Below are 17,457 nucleotides of genomic sequence, written 5' to 3' on the forward strand. Positions count from 1 at the left end.
TGGATAGCATGGTTAGGTCTGTCCAGTAAAGCTCAGGCCATGAAAAGAAGAGAAGCAGGTGAAACCCACTGGATAGAATAATTAGAGGGAAATTAGAAATAGACTGGGCTGTGGTATGATGAACTAATCACCTTAACTTATAACACAAAAACAACGCTTATAGAGAGCTGGAAAAAGGGAAAAAAAACTTTAATGAGAAACTAATTGGGTCTTGGATCGATAATATTCATAAAATTAATCATATAAGGATCAAAGAAACACAAAGGAAAATAATCTCTAAATGGTACAGAGCCCCCCTCCAATTAGCACATATAACGGGAAATACCTCGAACAAGTGTTGGCACAAATGTGGGGGAATAGGCTCATTCTCCCACATGTGGTGGGACTATAGAAAAATTCAGATCTTTTATAGTAAAATAAGAAAAGTAATGGAAGAATTAATAGGGAAAGAACTAATATGGGAAAACCAGATATATGTCTCTCACAATAAAGGGAAAGGATGACAACAATAATTGGACCAAGATCCTAAAATATATGACAGCTGCAATACAAGCCACAATAGCCCGAGGATGGAGGGATGAAACAAAATGGGATGTAGAAACTTGGTGGTCTTATATGTCAGAATATATAATTAATGACTTCATTAATCAAAGGAAAAGAAAATATACAAATAGCCTAAAAGAACAAGACTGTTTCACAAAATTGTCAGTGCTAATTGACAAAATAGATGGAGACGAAAGATACACCACCTTGAACCAGGCGTTCCACACGGTTAAAATGATACAATGATAATATTTTGAATTCCTGTTCCAGGGGGGAGGGGGAATGGGGGGAGGGCAGGGGGTGGGTGATACATTTCAAAGGATCATTTTAAATGTCATTTAAGCATTAGTTATTTTGGTATTATGTATACTGAAATAAGACATGTAATGCAAAAATGTGTTAATTGTTGGGATGTATTAAATAAAAAAACATAGACAAATCATTTTATTTTCTTCATATAGGTTTGGGTATTCAGCAAATCATCTGACAATGACAGGTCCTCGTCCATCCACATTCACAATATCATGAAGTAATGTTTTCAAATGCTTCATGTACAGGTGTCCTGATGAACAAACAGCTTTACAAAGTGGGTGTTAGTAACATCCCATCTGCGGATGATGACAGCATTTTCACCTGTCATGGTGTGTGTGTGTTTTCTGAAATTCTTGCTATTTGTTTCGCCTTCTATTCAGCACCTAAAACACAACACCTCTGAAGGAGCTTAATGCTTGTAAGACATACACTCATATGGTGAGGGAAAATGACTGACAGTCAGCCACATATGGTAAGATAATATGTCCCAATCTGTTCCTTATATTTTAAAATACATTGCAGCTATATTAAGGATTTGTGACATATTAGTATTTTAATACAGATGTTAGATGCAAACCCCAAACCATTTAAGCTTAGGGTGAAGCTAAACATTTTTCTTAAAAATAGCATAGAACACAGACACTTCTGTTCTGCTTCCTCACTCAATCTTAAGTTCAGCAGACTTGCCATCTCATCACCCGAGGTGAATTTAGTCACAGACAACCATGCTTCCAGAGCAGTGGAAAGCCTTTCAGACCTTGAGTTGCATATTTTAAAAATATAGGTTACTAGTATGGGGACCTAACATAGATCAGAAACCAAAAAAGGGATAAGGGGATAAATATTTTTCTGCATCCTAGATTTTACAACCACCTTTGTCTTCATGTAATTGCTTTGGAGTAAGGAAAAACAATAGATATAGATCCATCAACAAAGGTGGGAAGGATACGTTCCCCATAGCTGAAGAAAGACAAAATTCATAGCAAGGAATTTTGCATTTTCCTGCAGGTAACAAATCAAATCACAAAGACATAAAATGCCACAGAACACACCTCCCAAATGATGAAGCAAATGTGTCAATCTGTCAAAAGGAAGTGAAAGCCCAATTTTTTGCCCTACAAATCTACAATAAAGACACTGCCATACTTATGATGACCACAGACTTGGCAGCACTATATATGAAGAGTCCCCTCTGGAACCAAGCAACTCAATGTGTAGCCTCAACCAACATGACAAAGTGAAAGAGATCTCTGGCCCTTAAGGATAAACAAATAGTCTGATTTATGCTTAATTATGTCCAAGTAGAATTTAATTGCTGTCCACACATCCATTTTGTGCCACTTTTTCTCCTCTGGTATGCTAGGATTCTGGCAAAAAGAAGGAAGGACAACATCCAGATCTCAAAGTAATATTGAATTCACTTTAGGAACAACAACAACAAAATGATCCAGTCAAAGAAAAACGGAATCTTTATGAAAAAACACACCTTCTGTGTTCTGTCACACGCTGGGCCTGTAACTATTGTCTTTTTTGTATAGGACATATACAAATTTCCCTTAAAAGGATGGCCTTTTGAGTCTTTAATGAAATAACAAAGTCTTTATTGATGAACAGATAATAAATCTTCTAGGAGTCAAATAACACTTCAAGGTTTCCTTAATAAACTGTTGGCCCTTTGAGTCTTGTCCCCAAGGGATAGGCGATTGGCTTTGGATAACTGTGAAAACCCTCTTATAACCTCTCCAGACTGTCTATCAATATGGGCCTAGCTGATGTGGGACCCACTACCGATTCCAAATGCATCTGGGTATCGGGTGGACCTACCAGCCAAGGCTTGCACATGTTTCAGCTGGGGTTCCGTGGATCTATGATGTTCTCTCTTTGAGTCTTTAGAAACTTAGGGCTGTTTCCCTCAGGAGCTGTGAGGCTGAGAGGCTGTAAGCTCTCAGCCAGAGCTTTTGGGACTTTTCCCCTGGAATTTCTGTTTCTGTTTCCTCAGATGTTCTTGAGATATGAAGTTTTTCTATGGGACGAGCTGGTCTACGTCCTATAGCTTAGCTTCCTAAGAGAGACAGACTTAAAATGGCTCCTTCCCTCCCAGAGCACTGAACAAGAGGTGGAACCAAACTTAATGATGATTGACAGGCGGCCTGTTCTATGATTGCAAACATTTGCAGCAAGAAAATAAAGTCGGAGCTTCTGGTACAGCTGTACCAGCACATTCTGCACTAACAGAACCCTCAGAGATTCTTCAAACCAATGTAATAGCAATCAAAAACAAAACTGTCAGCGTAAGAAATTTGAAATCCACCAATTTTAATGTTTCACAAGGAACATTCAACAAGATGCACAGAACCACATACAGATACCACAAGGAAAATAAGCGGACTGTTCCCAATGGAAGTAAGGACACGTTCTTAAAAAAAAACCTCCACCACCAACAATTTTACATACATGGAAGAGATGCAAGTTGTATCTCACTTTCTTTTCAGCATAGACTTCAAGGCAGAGGCCTGAGTAGAGTATAGATTGATAATGAGACAATTATTGAAAGCCACCTGAAGAAAGGTCAAGAAGCTGATTGAAGATGCACCCTTTTATCTACAAAAAGCCCTCTAAATAGATCAATACAATCATTTAGTAGAGGGTCTTCTAGTTGAGAAAATGGTGTGAAAAATATCAAAACCATCCCCTTCTACAACTAACCTTTTTTGTTCAGCCTCCAGGTGTGTAATTATAACCAGCCTGGACTGGGATGCAACAAACCTCCTTGATGTAGCAATTCCAGCCATAATGGTAGAGACCAACTCTTCAGAACCTCCATGATGATTACTTCAGAAAACCAAGGATGATAAGACCACTTTTAAGTTATCAAAATTATCTCTGCCACCTCTATCCTGACTTTACTTAATACCTTGGACAACAGTGAAGGTTCAGTATGACCATCCAGTCCTTGTTTTTCTCTGAAGAGCAATGAGTAGGACTCCAAAAATGTTGCTAAGTAGGCACTGGCTTTAAAGGTTTTATCTGAAGCAGAAGTTCTATGCCTCAAAACATCTGATGGTGCTTAGAAGACTGGGAACTGTGTAACTATAAAGAAGTCTGGGGGCCTTTAAATAAAAAAAATGGCATAACTATCCCCCACAGTCCTGCACAGCAAAGCATCAGGATATTACTTCTTCCAGCAATGGGCCAAGCACAGAAGGCAAGCTCTCACTGGAAATTGGCCCAAGACAAAAATTAACTTGACTTCTCACTCTGTTTGAAGAGGTGGAACAATCCTAGAATTCTGAGGATAGATGCTGCTGAGCTTGTTGTTTAGGAGAGCCACTATTTGGTCTGAAAGAACTTAAGTCCTACTGTAAAGACTTTGATCTGCTAAAAGACTGGGCTTCAGAAAGGAAGGATCTTTTTTTCCTATTTAGCCAAGGATAACAATGTTTTTTTTAGCCTTTAGTCTCAATTAACATCTCATTCAAGGCACCACCTAATATAGTAGGCAAATGTAGTCAAATTAGCTTTGGATTTGTCATGTGTTTTAATTTTTTAAGTTAGAATCATAGAATCATAGAGTTGGAAGCGACCTCATGGGCCATCCAGTCCAACCCCCTGCCAAGAAGCAGGAAAATCTCATTCAAAGCACCCTTGACAGATGGCCATCCAGCCTCTGCTTAAAAGCCTCCAAAGAAGGAGCCTCCACCACAGTCCGGGACAGAGAGTTCCACTGCCGAACAGTTCTTCCTAATGTTCAGGTGGAATATCTTTTTCTGTAGTTTAAAGCAACCCTAAAGTTTAAAAACATGTAAATGAAAGTAGATGAATAGGTACTGCTCCGGCAGGAAGGTAACGGCGCTCCATGCAGTCATACCACATGACCTTGGAGGAATCTACGGACAACACCAGCTCTTCGGCTTAGAAGTGGAGATGAGCACCAACCCCCAGAGTCAGACATGACTGGACTTGATGTCAGGGGAAAACCTTTACCCTGTACCTTAACTACCACCAATTCCTCAATACTTTATTTCTCATACCACCATACTTCGCCACAGCAACGCGTGGCCGGGCACAGCTAGTCCACTATAAAAGCTGACGCCTTAGCCATTTTATCAATTCTATGTTGGAGCTTAATCTCTTTCTTGGGAACAAGGAAACTAAGCTCATCTCCATCTTTCAGAAACAGGCAACATCAGACAAATCAGCCACAGCTTCAAAGTTTGCATTTGAGGCAACAGTAAAAAGAGATGTCTACAAAAGTTGTGTCTATCCTTGCCCCACCAGCATGAGCTCACTCTTCTTCAGTAACCTCTTCAATCGACAACACCGGCTCTACGACTTAGAAATGGAGATGAGCACCAACCCTCAAAGTTGTACATGACTAGACTTAATGTCAGGGGAAAACCTTTACTTTTACCTTTTTTTTAATGAGTATTATAGTATATAGTATTATATTGTTTTGTTTTTATGATTGCATTTTGGGCATTAAATTTTGCCAATTTTTGTAAGCCGCCCTGAGTCCCCTCGGGTGAGAAGGGCGGGGTATAAATGTTGTAAATAAATAAATAACAAATAAATATAGGCAAGAAATACTTAGAAATGATTTTACTAATAGAATTTGCTGTTTACAGACATATTTTGATAAACCTGCTTGCTGTACAGTATAAGCCGTTATTCTGGCTACATGCACTGCCAGATATGTGGCTCCTTGAAGCTGCAGAGGTGGGAAGAGTTTGTATAGTTTTAGGAAAGTCCTTGTTCTCTTCTTCAGCTCAGAGTAGGATTGCTAGCAAGGATTTAAAAAGGCAAGTGGATGGGTGGGTGGTTTCTTGATATTTCCTTCCAAAGAGATTGGGTGGTGACACGGACTTATGTTACACTAAGGTATTTTGCATACTTATAAGCAGTTCAATCCAGTTGGCCTTCCTTTCTCCCTGTCCACAACAGTCTTTCCATTAGGAAAAATCTAAAGGAATGACGGAGAACTAAGTGTAGGGATGCATGTGAGGAGTTCACTCCACATCTTGGAACAATTACATGTATTTTTTTTCTTTTGGAATGTTGTGTGGTTGCTGCTAGAACACGGCCATACAGCCCAGAAACCACACAACACCCCAGTGATTTCGGCCGTGAAAGCCTTTGACAATACATTTTCTTTTCCTTTTCTTTGCTGCTGCATCATTTTGTTAACTTGTATAGACCCCTAGATCTTTTTCACATGTACTGCTTTCAAGATAGCACCTTTTATTTAGCCCTGTTGACATTCATTTTATTAGTTTTAGCTTAACTCTTCAATCTGTCAATGCCATTTTGAATTCTGGTCCTGTCCTATGTGGCATTAACTATCTCTTTCATCTGCAGATGTCAGATGCAAAAGTTGATAAGCATTCCTTCTACTCAATAATCAAGTAATTTAGAAGCATGTTAAACAACAGTTATTTATTCTCTTTTACCTGTAAAATTGTGAAAGCTATGTCACTAGTGAGGCTCTGTTGGAGAGTGTTTCTAGCTGGTGACACTGCATATATGGACACTGGATTTGACTGGATTCAGTCTGATCCAGCTGTCTACACCACATAAGCTATAAAACAGTATTTTCCCTGGTTTATTTGCAAATTCAAAAAAGTTTCAAATAATTTATTTTATTTTTTATTTCATTGACTAACATAGACAAAGGCCATTTTAATTCTAATCAAAATAAATGTCTTTGGTGAAAACTTTTTCTCTCCCTTTCTCTTTTCCATAAAACTGCATTTATCCTAACTTTTTCTTTTTTGTGTTTTAAACTTTGCTGAATAAAACGACCTCTCATAAAACTTTAGCTGTCCTAAACCACCCCAACACACCAGTAACTTTATCAAGGTTACTACAAAAATCTTCTTTAATTTCACTTTACAACCTTGAGCCACCATTCATTTTGACTCAATGATGGTACTGCAAAAATAATCCAGAGTATCGTGCTCTGGTGCTGCACTAGATGTTCTTTTGGTGTTGAGACAGCCGGTTGAGCTGAGAGCTGCAGCTATTTCACCAGCCAAATACTGCTCCCTGGAAGAGCATTGCTGGTAACGTTGCTTCTGTGAAGTAAAAAAAGGGCATTTGGCCATGTGAAGCAGAAGTTATGCCACCAGCAAGGCTCTGCTGTAGAGTGTTTCTAGCTGGCAATAATGTGATGGGTCCATTTTATGTATGGACACTGGATTTGGCTGGATTCGGTCTGATCCAGCTGTCAACACTTCAAACACACTGGGATCATTCCAGAGCTTCTATTAAATTGTGGTTTCCCTTCTCTTGGATAAATGATTGGAAGCAGTGAATCTGCTGCAAAACCAGCTGTATGCCATGTGGTCTCCTCTCAGCAATAACATGGTTTTTATTTATTTCGTGCCAAAAGCATTGCATAATAAATAAGTTTAAAAGTAATAAAATAAAGGAATCACAAACAGCTAAATAGTTTTGGACCAAAAGCGGGCAACAGCAATCGCATTGTCTGTAGCTTTAAACAACTCCTCCTTCATGCATGAGGCAGGGCATTGTGGACAAGCATACATATGAGGAGTTGTTTGTCCAGCTCCACAGTCACACAAGGTGAAAGATTCTTCCAGGTAGTGCATCTTACCAGGTTGTCTTTTGATTTGCCCACTCCGCTTCTCCGTCTGTTTAGGGACTTCCAAGTTGCCCATTCTTGGTTTGCCCCTGGAGGAAGACCCTCATGGGAGGCCATCCAGTTGGGATTGCCTGGTTTAGCTGCCCAGAGGGACACCCTTGCTGTTGCTGGAGGAACATCAAGAGGAGTGGTGGTTCTCATGAAGACCTTCCTTGATTTGAGTCTGGTGGGAGGAGGGTGATAGCCATGCAGTGGATGGCTTTCACAATGTTTGACCTTTTTTCTCTCACAGTTAGCAGCAACTTCCTGTCGCACGTCAGGAGGGGCAATGCCAGCTAGCTTATAGAGTTTATCAACAGGTGTAGGGCATCTTTAAAGGACACTGAATCCATGTATCTTCATCGCTTAATTACGATTGGATTTGGATTGGATTTGGATTAAGAAAGCTTTATTACTTATTAAAATGCTTGCATATTGATGGTTGGATTGTACCTCAGTGAGTGCCTTTTTTGTGAATTAGATTTTTAAGGTTGTAAAACTCAAAAAGGAAAGTATGTTTCTAAGCTAAAAGGTTTAACAAGACTGTGGCTTAATAAATGGTTTTAAAGGGTTTAAAATGGACAAAAGAACTACAAATTAAAGAAGGGATTATTCATTACAGAATATTAGATGTTTGGGTTTAAGTAAACTGGTTTATGAATTAAAGTAAGCAATTGCGTAAAGGGTTGTGTTAAAGCACTGAGCTGCTGAACTTGCAGACCGAAAGGTCGCATTTTTGAATCCGGGGAGTGGAGTGAGCGCCCACTGTTAGCCCCAGCTTCTGCCAACCTAGTAGTTCAAAAACATGTAAATGTGAGTAGATCAATAGGTACCGCTCCAGTGAGAAGGTAACGGTGCTCCATGCAGTCATGCCTGCCACATGACCTTGGAGGTGTCTATGGACAACGCCGGCTCTTCAGCTTAGAAATTGAGATGAGCACCAACCCCCAGTCAGACACGACTGGACTTAACGTCAGGGGAAACCTTTACCTTTACCTAAGGGTTGTGAAATATATTGTGACTAATTGTTACTGTTGAGAAAAGAAATGAAAGGCCTGTGTGTCACTGAACTCTTTGTAATGTGAATTTGCACTAATAAACCATGGTCTCCACAAGGAAGCGGGCCAAGGCAAGAAGGGGCTGGAGTTATCCCTCTGGAGTTAGATTTGGATCCCCTGATGCTTTTCAGACTGGTGGATGAACTTAAGTTAGTAAGAGAGGAGATGGCTCAGGATTTGACAAGAGAATAAGTACTGGAAAGGTGCTTTATCTAAAGTGACTGTTAAGATGAAGCCAGTTTATGAGAAAGTTCTGGTTTTGGAAATAAAAGCTGTTCTTATTAATTTGGAGATGCAGAAAGACCTGGACATTTTGACTTTGATAGAATTTAGGAAAAAATATTTGAGATTTAGATCTGTTGAAGATATTAAAAAGATGACTACAGTTTTGACAGACCTTTTTGAAAGAGAGATATAAGACATAGTGACAGAAGATGATGTGTATTAAAGAAATTCACACTATGAAAAACTGAGAAAGGAATCAAGGGATGTTACAGTCCAATTTACTAAGATATCAACAAGGGATCTGATTTTGCAGCAACATTATGAAAATAGATTGATGATTGATGGGAAATGTATTACTGTTTTTATATTTTAATTTTAATATAAATATTGTGCAGAAGGAAGGATTGCGTATTTTTGACTGATAAGGTTAAACAAGAAAGAATCCCATTTAGATGTCACGAACGAGAAGCCATTCCTGTTAAAAACAAAGATTTTGACTGAATTCAGTGCTCAAAACAAGACAATTCCTGGAAATAATTAAGGAAGTTCTGTAGGAGGATGTATAAGGGAATTACTGTAGAGAAACCTAAAGAAGTGCAACTGTTGCAGCAAAACAGAGATGTGGAACCTTTCAATCATAGGTACTTCAGGTACTGCATTCTCTGATTCTTATGTGTAAAATTGGATCACAAATGTGTTAGCTGAAATGTAAATAGATTAGACATCCAATAAAACTAAAAATCACCCTAAAGTTGGTCCTGAACTGGTTTTGGTGGATGTTTGAGTTAGATGGAATGGAAGCAATTGATAATCTGGGAGCAAGAACTTTGATTCTGGGGTGCAGGAACCAAATAAAAATAAGTCATTTTTATAGAAAAGTATTAATAGATAGTTTGTTGGAACTGTCTTATGAAAACTATGATTTTGGTGGGGGATGGGGGAAGAATGGAGTGGTATAGTACCACCTCAGCAGGATAAACACTCAGAGAAAGGAATTAAATATTTGTAGGATAGGCTGTCATAAATATTTTTGATATAATGGACAGTTTTGATTTTAATAATTAATAGAGATTTTTAAAAGATGAGAAAGATTTTATCAATTTTGGGATCTAGCCAAGTGTTGGAAAGAAAATGCTACAGTACAGTCTTTGCTTTTCTCTGCATCTTCAACTACCTACATTTGTTTAAACTGTTTCATTTGACATTGTTCTTAACGATTTTGAGAATCCGCCATTTAAGCTGTAAAACTGAAAAGTTTCCTCTAAATGTTTTCACTATTCTTATTTACTCAGTGCTTGAACTGACAAATAAAATAGTCCATGAGGCAAAATGCTTACTTTTATAGATAAGCAGTTTGGCCTTTTTCTCTATTTCCCATTAAGTTGTCATCAATAAGAGAAAATACTATTTAGTTTTGACACAGTGAAAAAAAGCTCTTATCCTCACTGGCAGCTCTTGATTTCAAGATTCAAATTAGTTTACAAGTAACAGAAGACCATCGCTCATTACAAAGTGGTCAATAAAACAACCTGTGATGGTTTAAACTATACCAAATGAAAATTGAAGGTCAAGTCCCTTTAATTATCCCTTATCAGCATATACCTGATGTATTACACTGTAGACAGATAAAACACAGAATGCACTCTGCAGAAATCAATTTATTGGTTGCAGACATAATGGAAAAGGGTCATGATAAAGTTTAGGGTTTAAACAATAATGACATTGAGAAAACCACATAGATCTACTTGATATTGATGCCTATATTTTATGCACATCACATAGACAGGTCCAATGACTAAGAAAATATGAAAATCTTGCAAAAACTGATATCATAAGATACCAGGCAAAAGCTCGTATCCCCTTCCTTCCTTCCTTCCTTCCTTCCTTCCTTCCTTCCTTCCTTCCTCACCTATATAAAACAGCTGCATTTACACTTCCCATTTTCAACTATCAGAAGCAGCCTTTTTGCATAACAGCTAAAGGTTAGATTCACAGTTGTATAAACTCCATGATTTCCAGTGAAAGCTAATATACATATGGCTAAGCAACATCAGAATATGGTCAATATGGCAACATTATAAATTAGGAATAATGGACCAGCTAGTAAACCTTACAGTAGTTTGCTTTTGCCTGTGTCTACTGGGTTTAGTTTTAGTGCATTCAATGCAGAGACCATCGGTCTTTCACATATGAGAAGAGCAAGATCCTATCCTCCCTCTCTTTTCTTTTCTGTTCAGTTAAATTAGTGCAAAATACTTCTGCCTTTTAAAAGCAGTATCCAGCAGCTAAAGTAACCTGAAGACAAAAGGGGAAATTGGAAGGAAGAGAGAAAAACTAGGGACGCTTCCAGGCAGCACTAAATCACAGGCTTTAAACAGGGGCAAATAATCCTAGGACTTCAGAAGAGGTCCACATGCAGACCTGTTAGTCCTGGGATTTCTGCCTCCATTGTCCAGACCTGCTGCTTTGTTCCGTGATTTAGTGGCTCCCAAGATGACCACCATGGACTTCCGCCGGAAACCTCGGCAGCTTTTTTTTAAAAAAAAGCCCCAGGATGTGGATATGTAGATATACGGATCTCTGAAAAAGTTCTGTTCTTTGTCCTGGCTAGAAAAACTGTCCTTTCCAGACATTTCATGAAGTATCTGCCACACAAACAAATCTAATGGAGCAGGACCACTTCTACCCAAGTCAACACTGTACAATGAAAAAGGAGCACACACTTGCAGGCCAGGAATAGAACTTTGTCATTATTGATACTTTTTAGAGCCTGGCTGCCTGGCCATCTGCCATTTGTCCAGACAGATTCGGCTGTATACTTGTGGTATGGAACAATAGGGTAGTGTTCCTGGGTTATACATGGCTGTTTCTATTAGCCACCTGCATGACCTTGGCTCTCAGTATTTACATTCCTCTCCAGCACATCCATGTCCCAACAGTCAGTAGTCAGTTTTTGTCATTTACTACATACACATTGGGTATATGCTGATATCAGCATACACCCAATGAGGAACCAACATGTATAACCAGGCAACATAATCCTGTTGTTCCCTGGCACAAGTACACCACAAAACTTATCTGCAGAGATGGCTACACAACAAGGTCTGACTAATTACAGTAATGATGACATTCTGTTCCTGGTTTTAAAATGTCTGTTCCTGTTTCATTGTGTACTACTTAATGTGAAAGCACTTGTTGCATCCCAGGAACTTAATTTTTCTGCCACAAAATTCATTAAACAGGTGAAGGACGAAGTTTGTCTTCCCAGGACAAAGTTTTTGCCTTCTACTCAAGTGTCTTCTTCTTTTTAGAAACTCGCCAATCAGGAACAAACATCTAAAACCCAGGAACAAACCCAGATAAAAAATTCTGTGATTTCTGACTGCAAGGGCATACAGATATATGAAGATCCGGATATCTGGCTAAAAAACGCAGTATTCCCACACCTGGAAATCTCATGTTTTCTGCCTTTTGTAGCTATTGTTTCCAGGTTTACAGGGAACGACATCTGGCCACCCTCCTGATTGTTGCAAATAAAGGTACTGTACCTGCAGATAAAGGTACTGATTGCTGGGATAAAGGTACTGTCTGGATGGGCACTAGGACATTTTAAAAGCAGTGGGTCAGAGGATCAACTGGGACTGACTGCCAAATAAAAGCATTTGGGAGGATATGTGCTTGCAAAAATGGAATTTCCATTAATGACTTTGACAAGGTTCCCCATGATATTCTTGCAAATAAGCTAGCAACTTGGGAGCTGGGTATGTTTAGTTTGGAGAAAAGAAGGCTGAGAGAGAACATGATAACCATGTCAAATTGATGAGGCAAGGTTGTTTTCTGCTGTTCTACATTGGTTTCAATTCCAAAAATCAAACCACAAACAAAAAAAAACTAGTAGGTAAAGAGACCTTGTTGCATCCTTGAGAATGATGAGAGAATGTAGTTAGCAGCATAGGTTTTCACAGACTTAAGTCTTACTTCATCAGATACAAAAAATGAAGTGAAATTAGTAGATTTTAAAAAATCTTGATCTTGTTTTAAATCATTCAAGATGTCTGCTATGACTTCTGTCATTACTTTCCTGGAATAATTCTTATAGCCACTGCTGTGGATGGAGTTAATATAGTCCAAGAAAGGTAACATGCTTGAAAGGAAGCATTTGATATTCATGAATGTGTAGAGACGTTATTTCTTTGGAAATTTAATCTAAGCCAATTTTACATATTAAGTGCTCCTTACAAAGGTGTTAAAGAGAAACATGCAGTCAGTGCATATTTTATACACTCTCAACTTTTATGGGCTTTAAATTCAATTATACCTTATTTATCATTTTGAGAAACAAAATGGCATGCATGTTTATTTGTTCATAATATCACACTATTCATGTGTACATTAAACAATTTGTTCTAGCCCTTTTTGCAATCATGCAGTTGGATCTGGCTGAATTAGGAAGAATATTTTACACATTTACAAGGAGGTAAGCCCCCCTGAGTAGAAGGAAATGCATGACATCACATGAAATATATGCCTGTATTTTTGATATTAGTTTTATAGAGGTGTTTTTTTCTATGAGATTTGGACAAAAATAGGACTAGATAATATTCCACTGTGGAGCTAAGACAAAGGTCTATGCCTAAAAAACTTTGAAGTAAAAAGGTGGAAATGAAACAGCAAAAAGAAGAACAAACATAGTTCCCATTTTTTCCATTGCTCTTTCTGCAGTGGTAGTAAGAATTTTAGAGTCAAGCAATTTGAAGACAGCAACTCATTTTTGTAATTCTAAAACTGATAATAAGAAACATTTCTAGATGAAAGTGTGCATCTTGGTTTCATAAGACACAGAACAGCTCTCTGTTGTTAAGTTTCAAATCTTGAAAGCTTTGATAATGGCACTAGTCTAAAAATGTTGGAGATATGATAGCAGCTGATGGTAGTAATTGTCCTTCCGCAGCAGGGGTGGTTTGGACGAACGATTGTGAGAATATTGCCAACAATGTCTCTATAACTGTGGTTATTTTGCTTTCATGTCTTATTTAAGTCGTAAAAACAAGCAGATACTGTTTTTATATTTTTAGTCCTTGATCAGTTGTTCTTTCAATAAATAGCAGGAGCCAGGCCCCAAGTTAAATAGGGATAGGGGTCTTAAATCATTTTCCCCCACTATAATCTCGAACACAATTGCATTTTTTCCTAGTTCTTATTTGTGATGATAAGAAATCTCCCATTGTTCTCTTCCAGCAATCCTGCTATTTATCTTCTATATAAATAAAATTAAGGTCTTATCTGGGTGCTTTTTATTGCATCACATAAAAACAAGCAGATGGATTTCAACCTAATTTGGAAAATACGTTTTGGATAGTTTGATTTAAAATTTAGGGCCCATCCATAATACTTAGGGTCCATAACGTGGGAGCTCCTGCAGTTTTACTGGAGGCATCCAAACAATGTCTCCAGTAAAACTGAATTAATTTGAGACAAAGCAGGAAAACACTGATTTGTCCCAAATTAATTTGATACTCCATTAGAGCCCGGTTTAATGACATATCATTTGGGTATCGGCATGGGCCCTGTAGAGACTGACTCCTCAGTAGTCCTGGGACTACCGAGGAGTCAGTCTGCACAGCTCAAATTGCTTCTTTGGGCCCTGTGGGAGAAGCAAATCCTCCCCAAAACCTTTAAAAGAAAAGAAAAACTTACTGAGCCTCTGTATGCTTCCTGGAACATACCAATATAGCACTAGGAGAGGGGGGCAAATCACTTATCCCCCCCCCCCCCCGCTTTCTGGCGCAACATTGGTACATTCCAGGAAGCATGCAGAGAGGCCTGATGGCAGCCCAGTAAGTTTTTATTTTATTTTAAAGTTTTTAAAATAAATAGGCAGCGGGGGGGGGGGGGATCAAAATCCATGTTTAGGAGACAAAAGGAACACTCTATTTTTTCATGTTCTATCAGGTAGTCCAGGGGTCCTAAACTTTTAAAGCAGAGGGTCGGTCCACGGTCTCTCAGAGTGTTGGGGGGCCAGACTATAGTTTGAAAAGAAAATACAAACAAATTCCAATGCACACTGCATATGTCTTATTTGTAGTGCAAAACAAAATATAAAAGAACAATGCAATATTTAAAAATTAAGAATAATTTTAACCAACATAAACCTACTAGGATTTCAATGGGAAATGTGGGCCTGCTTCTTGCTGATGACATAGTCAAGTTAATTAGGGTTGTTATTGTTGTGTGCCTTCAAGTCATTTCAGACTTAGGGCAAGTCTTAGTCTAAAACTGAAGACGGGGGCCAGATAAATGACTTTGGAGGGCTGTATCTGGCCCACGGGCCTTAGTTTGTGGACCCCTGATGTAGTCTGTTCCATCATTTGCAAGATTTCAACAAGCTACATGAGGGGGTGTCATTTTTTACCATTCCCATATAAAAATAATTAAGTTTCTACATGCTTGTTTTTAATCACATCACTTCTAAACGATTGGAGAGATTTTCATTATATTTGGGGTATTTTGGAATGATATGATTTAACACAGAGATTAGATGTTATATGCAAAAAAAAAAGGAGTGGTCTGAGGTGCCCCAATTATTTTGTCATTTATTAGAGAATCACATGTTTGATAACTGTTCAGGGGAGGCATGTTATCTCAAGGGTAATTGAAACTGATGTGGAATATTTCTGAACAATTGAAAGTATGAGTAATTCATTAATGACGATGAATATACTTCCCAAGCAATACTGAGAAGAATAACTACTAAGGTAAAATAAAATAAAAATCAGTACATGCGAGACATGTGAAACATCATGTATAGTTTTCTGGCAAGTGAAAGGCTTTATGATAATCACTAATTGTTTAATCTTATAGTGAAACATTTCATCTAATAAAAATTAAAACCATGTGGTACACATCTGAGAAATGAAATTATTTATCTGACTAAATACTCCCCCCCCACTGTATCTGTGTGTATGTATGTATGTATGTATGTGTGTGTATATATATATATATATATATATACACACACACACACACACACACACACACACACACACACACACAGTGGGGGGGAGTATTTAGTCAGATATCAATTGTACAAGTTCTCCCACTTAAAAAGATGAGAGAGGACTGTAATTGACAACATAGGTAGACCTCAACTATGAGAGACAACATGAGAAAACACATCCAGAAAATAACACTGTCTGATTTTTCACGATTTTTTTTTTTGCAAATTATGGTGGAAAGTAAGTATTTGGTCCATAACAAAAGTTTATCTCAATACTTTGTTTTCTCATGTTGTCTCTCATAGTTGAGATCTACTTATGATGTCAATTACAGGCCTCTCATCATTTTAAGTGGGAGAACTTGTACAATTGGTATCTGACTAAATACTCCCCCCACACTGTGTATGTGTGTGTGTGTGTGTGTGTATGTATATGTATATGTGTATGTACATATGTATGTATGTATACACACACACACACACACACACACACACACACACACACACACACATATATATATATATATATATATATATATATATATATATATATATATATGAGAGAGAGATGTATAAATCGAGAGCAAGTTCTGGGGCCAAAATTATGGATTGTGATTTGACCTGTGAATATGCCAAGAGTCATTCAGCTGAGAGAGGAAAACACCAATCCTGCCTCAGATAATAAGCTGACCCTGACCAGGCCATTACTGCTACTTCCCACCTAGGCATTCAAAAAAGTCAGAAGTGGTGTCATGGCAAAGACAGTACACGGGGTCAGTGCTTCTTTTAGGTTCTCTCAGGAAGGAGGAATCTTGCCTTTTGCCACTTTAGAGAAGAGCAAGGTTCCTTTTTTGATAATAGTTAAAGTACAATACTCACACTGACCAATGGATAAGTCAAATCAGGTTTTTTGAGCTACCTTTTGACTTTAATTTCTAGTCTTATACATGAGTAAATAGGGGACTAATGTTTCCAAATATTTCTTACCTCCAGAATGTGTTGGTGGCCCACACAACAGAACAACCCCTTGCCCTTCTCGGACCGATACAGTGCTTCTCATTTTTGTCTTCAAGTTTTCAGGATCTGTGTGTGGTGGGGTTCCCCAAAAAGAAAGGAATGTATTAGTACATGGATAACAACAAAACAAGACAGCATGTTTGTTCAAATATCATGGTTTAAAAAATAGTAACATACTAAATATGTGGTCACCATAACTTTCAAACAACTTGCGACTGGAACAAAATTGTTTTAAAAATTGTATAGCATATATTTTAGGCTATTCTGCCAAAATGCATACAACCTTGATAAAATAATACACATTTCTGAAACTTACAACTTTTGTGATTACCTTGGTTTGCTTTCAGTTAAAGTTTTAGCACTTCATCATCATCATCATCATCATCAATAATAATAATAAACGACCACCCTATCTCCCCAAAGGGACTCAGGTCAGTTCATTGGCACTCCCACCTATCTCGCTGCTGCTATTCTACTGATATCAAGAAGTGAAGACAATATCTATGTTGTGACTGCGCCTTTGGGGATTATGGTTGATGGGGATGGAATTCGAAGAGGAAGAAAAAACCCTCGTGATGAGGGTTCACTGGAGGAGTTGCGCAGGAAGTGACTTAGAAAGCTATATTGGGGATCTTCTGAGGAAGATTCAGATGGGGAGATGGATGCTG

At 38.2% G+C, this 17,457-nt stretch overlaps 1 protein-coding gene across 2 annotated transcripts in view; it reads right to left on the bottom strand.

The window, feature by feature from the left end:
* Positions 1-17,457, bottom strand: part of cntn3 (contactin 3) — a 286,640-nt gene that overhangs the window by 129,074 nt on the left and 140,109 nt on the right. For both annotated transcript variants that reach the window (XM_008105362.3, XM_062973823.1), the window contains one exon: positions 16,760-16,855. In XM_008105362.3, the coding sequence (XP_008103569.2) occupies positions 16,760-16,855 (96 nt within the window). The remainder of the gene's footprint in view (positions 1-16,759; positions 16,856-17,457) is intronic.

Source organism: Anolis carolinensis, chromosome 2 (assembly GCF_035594765.1).
Source record: "Anolis carolinensis isolate JA03-04 chromosome 2, rAnoCar3.1.pri, whole genome shotgun sequence".
Classification (NCBI taxonomy): Eukaryota; Metazoa; Chordata; class Lepidosauria; order Squamata; family Dactyloidae; genus Anolis; species Anolis carolinensis.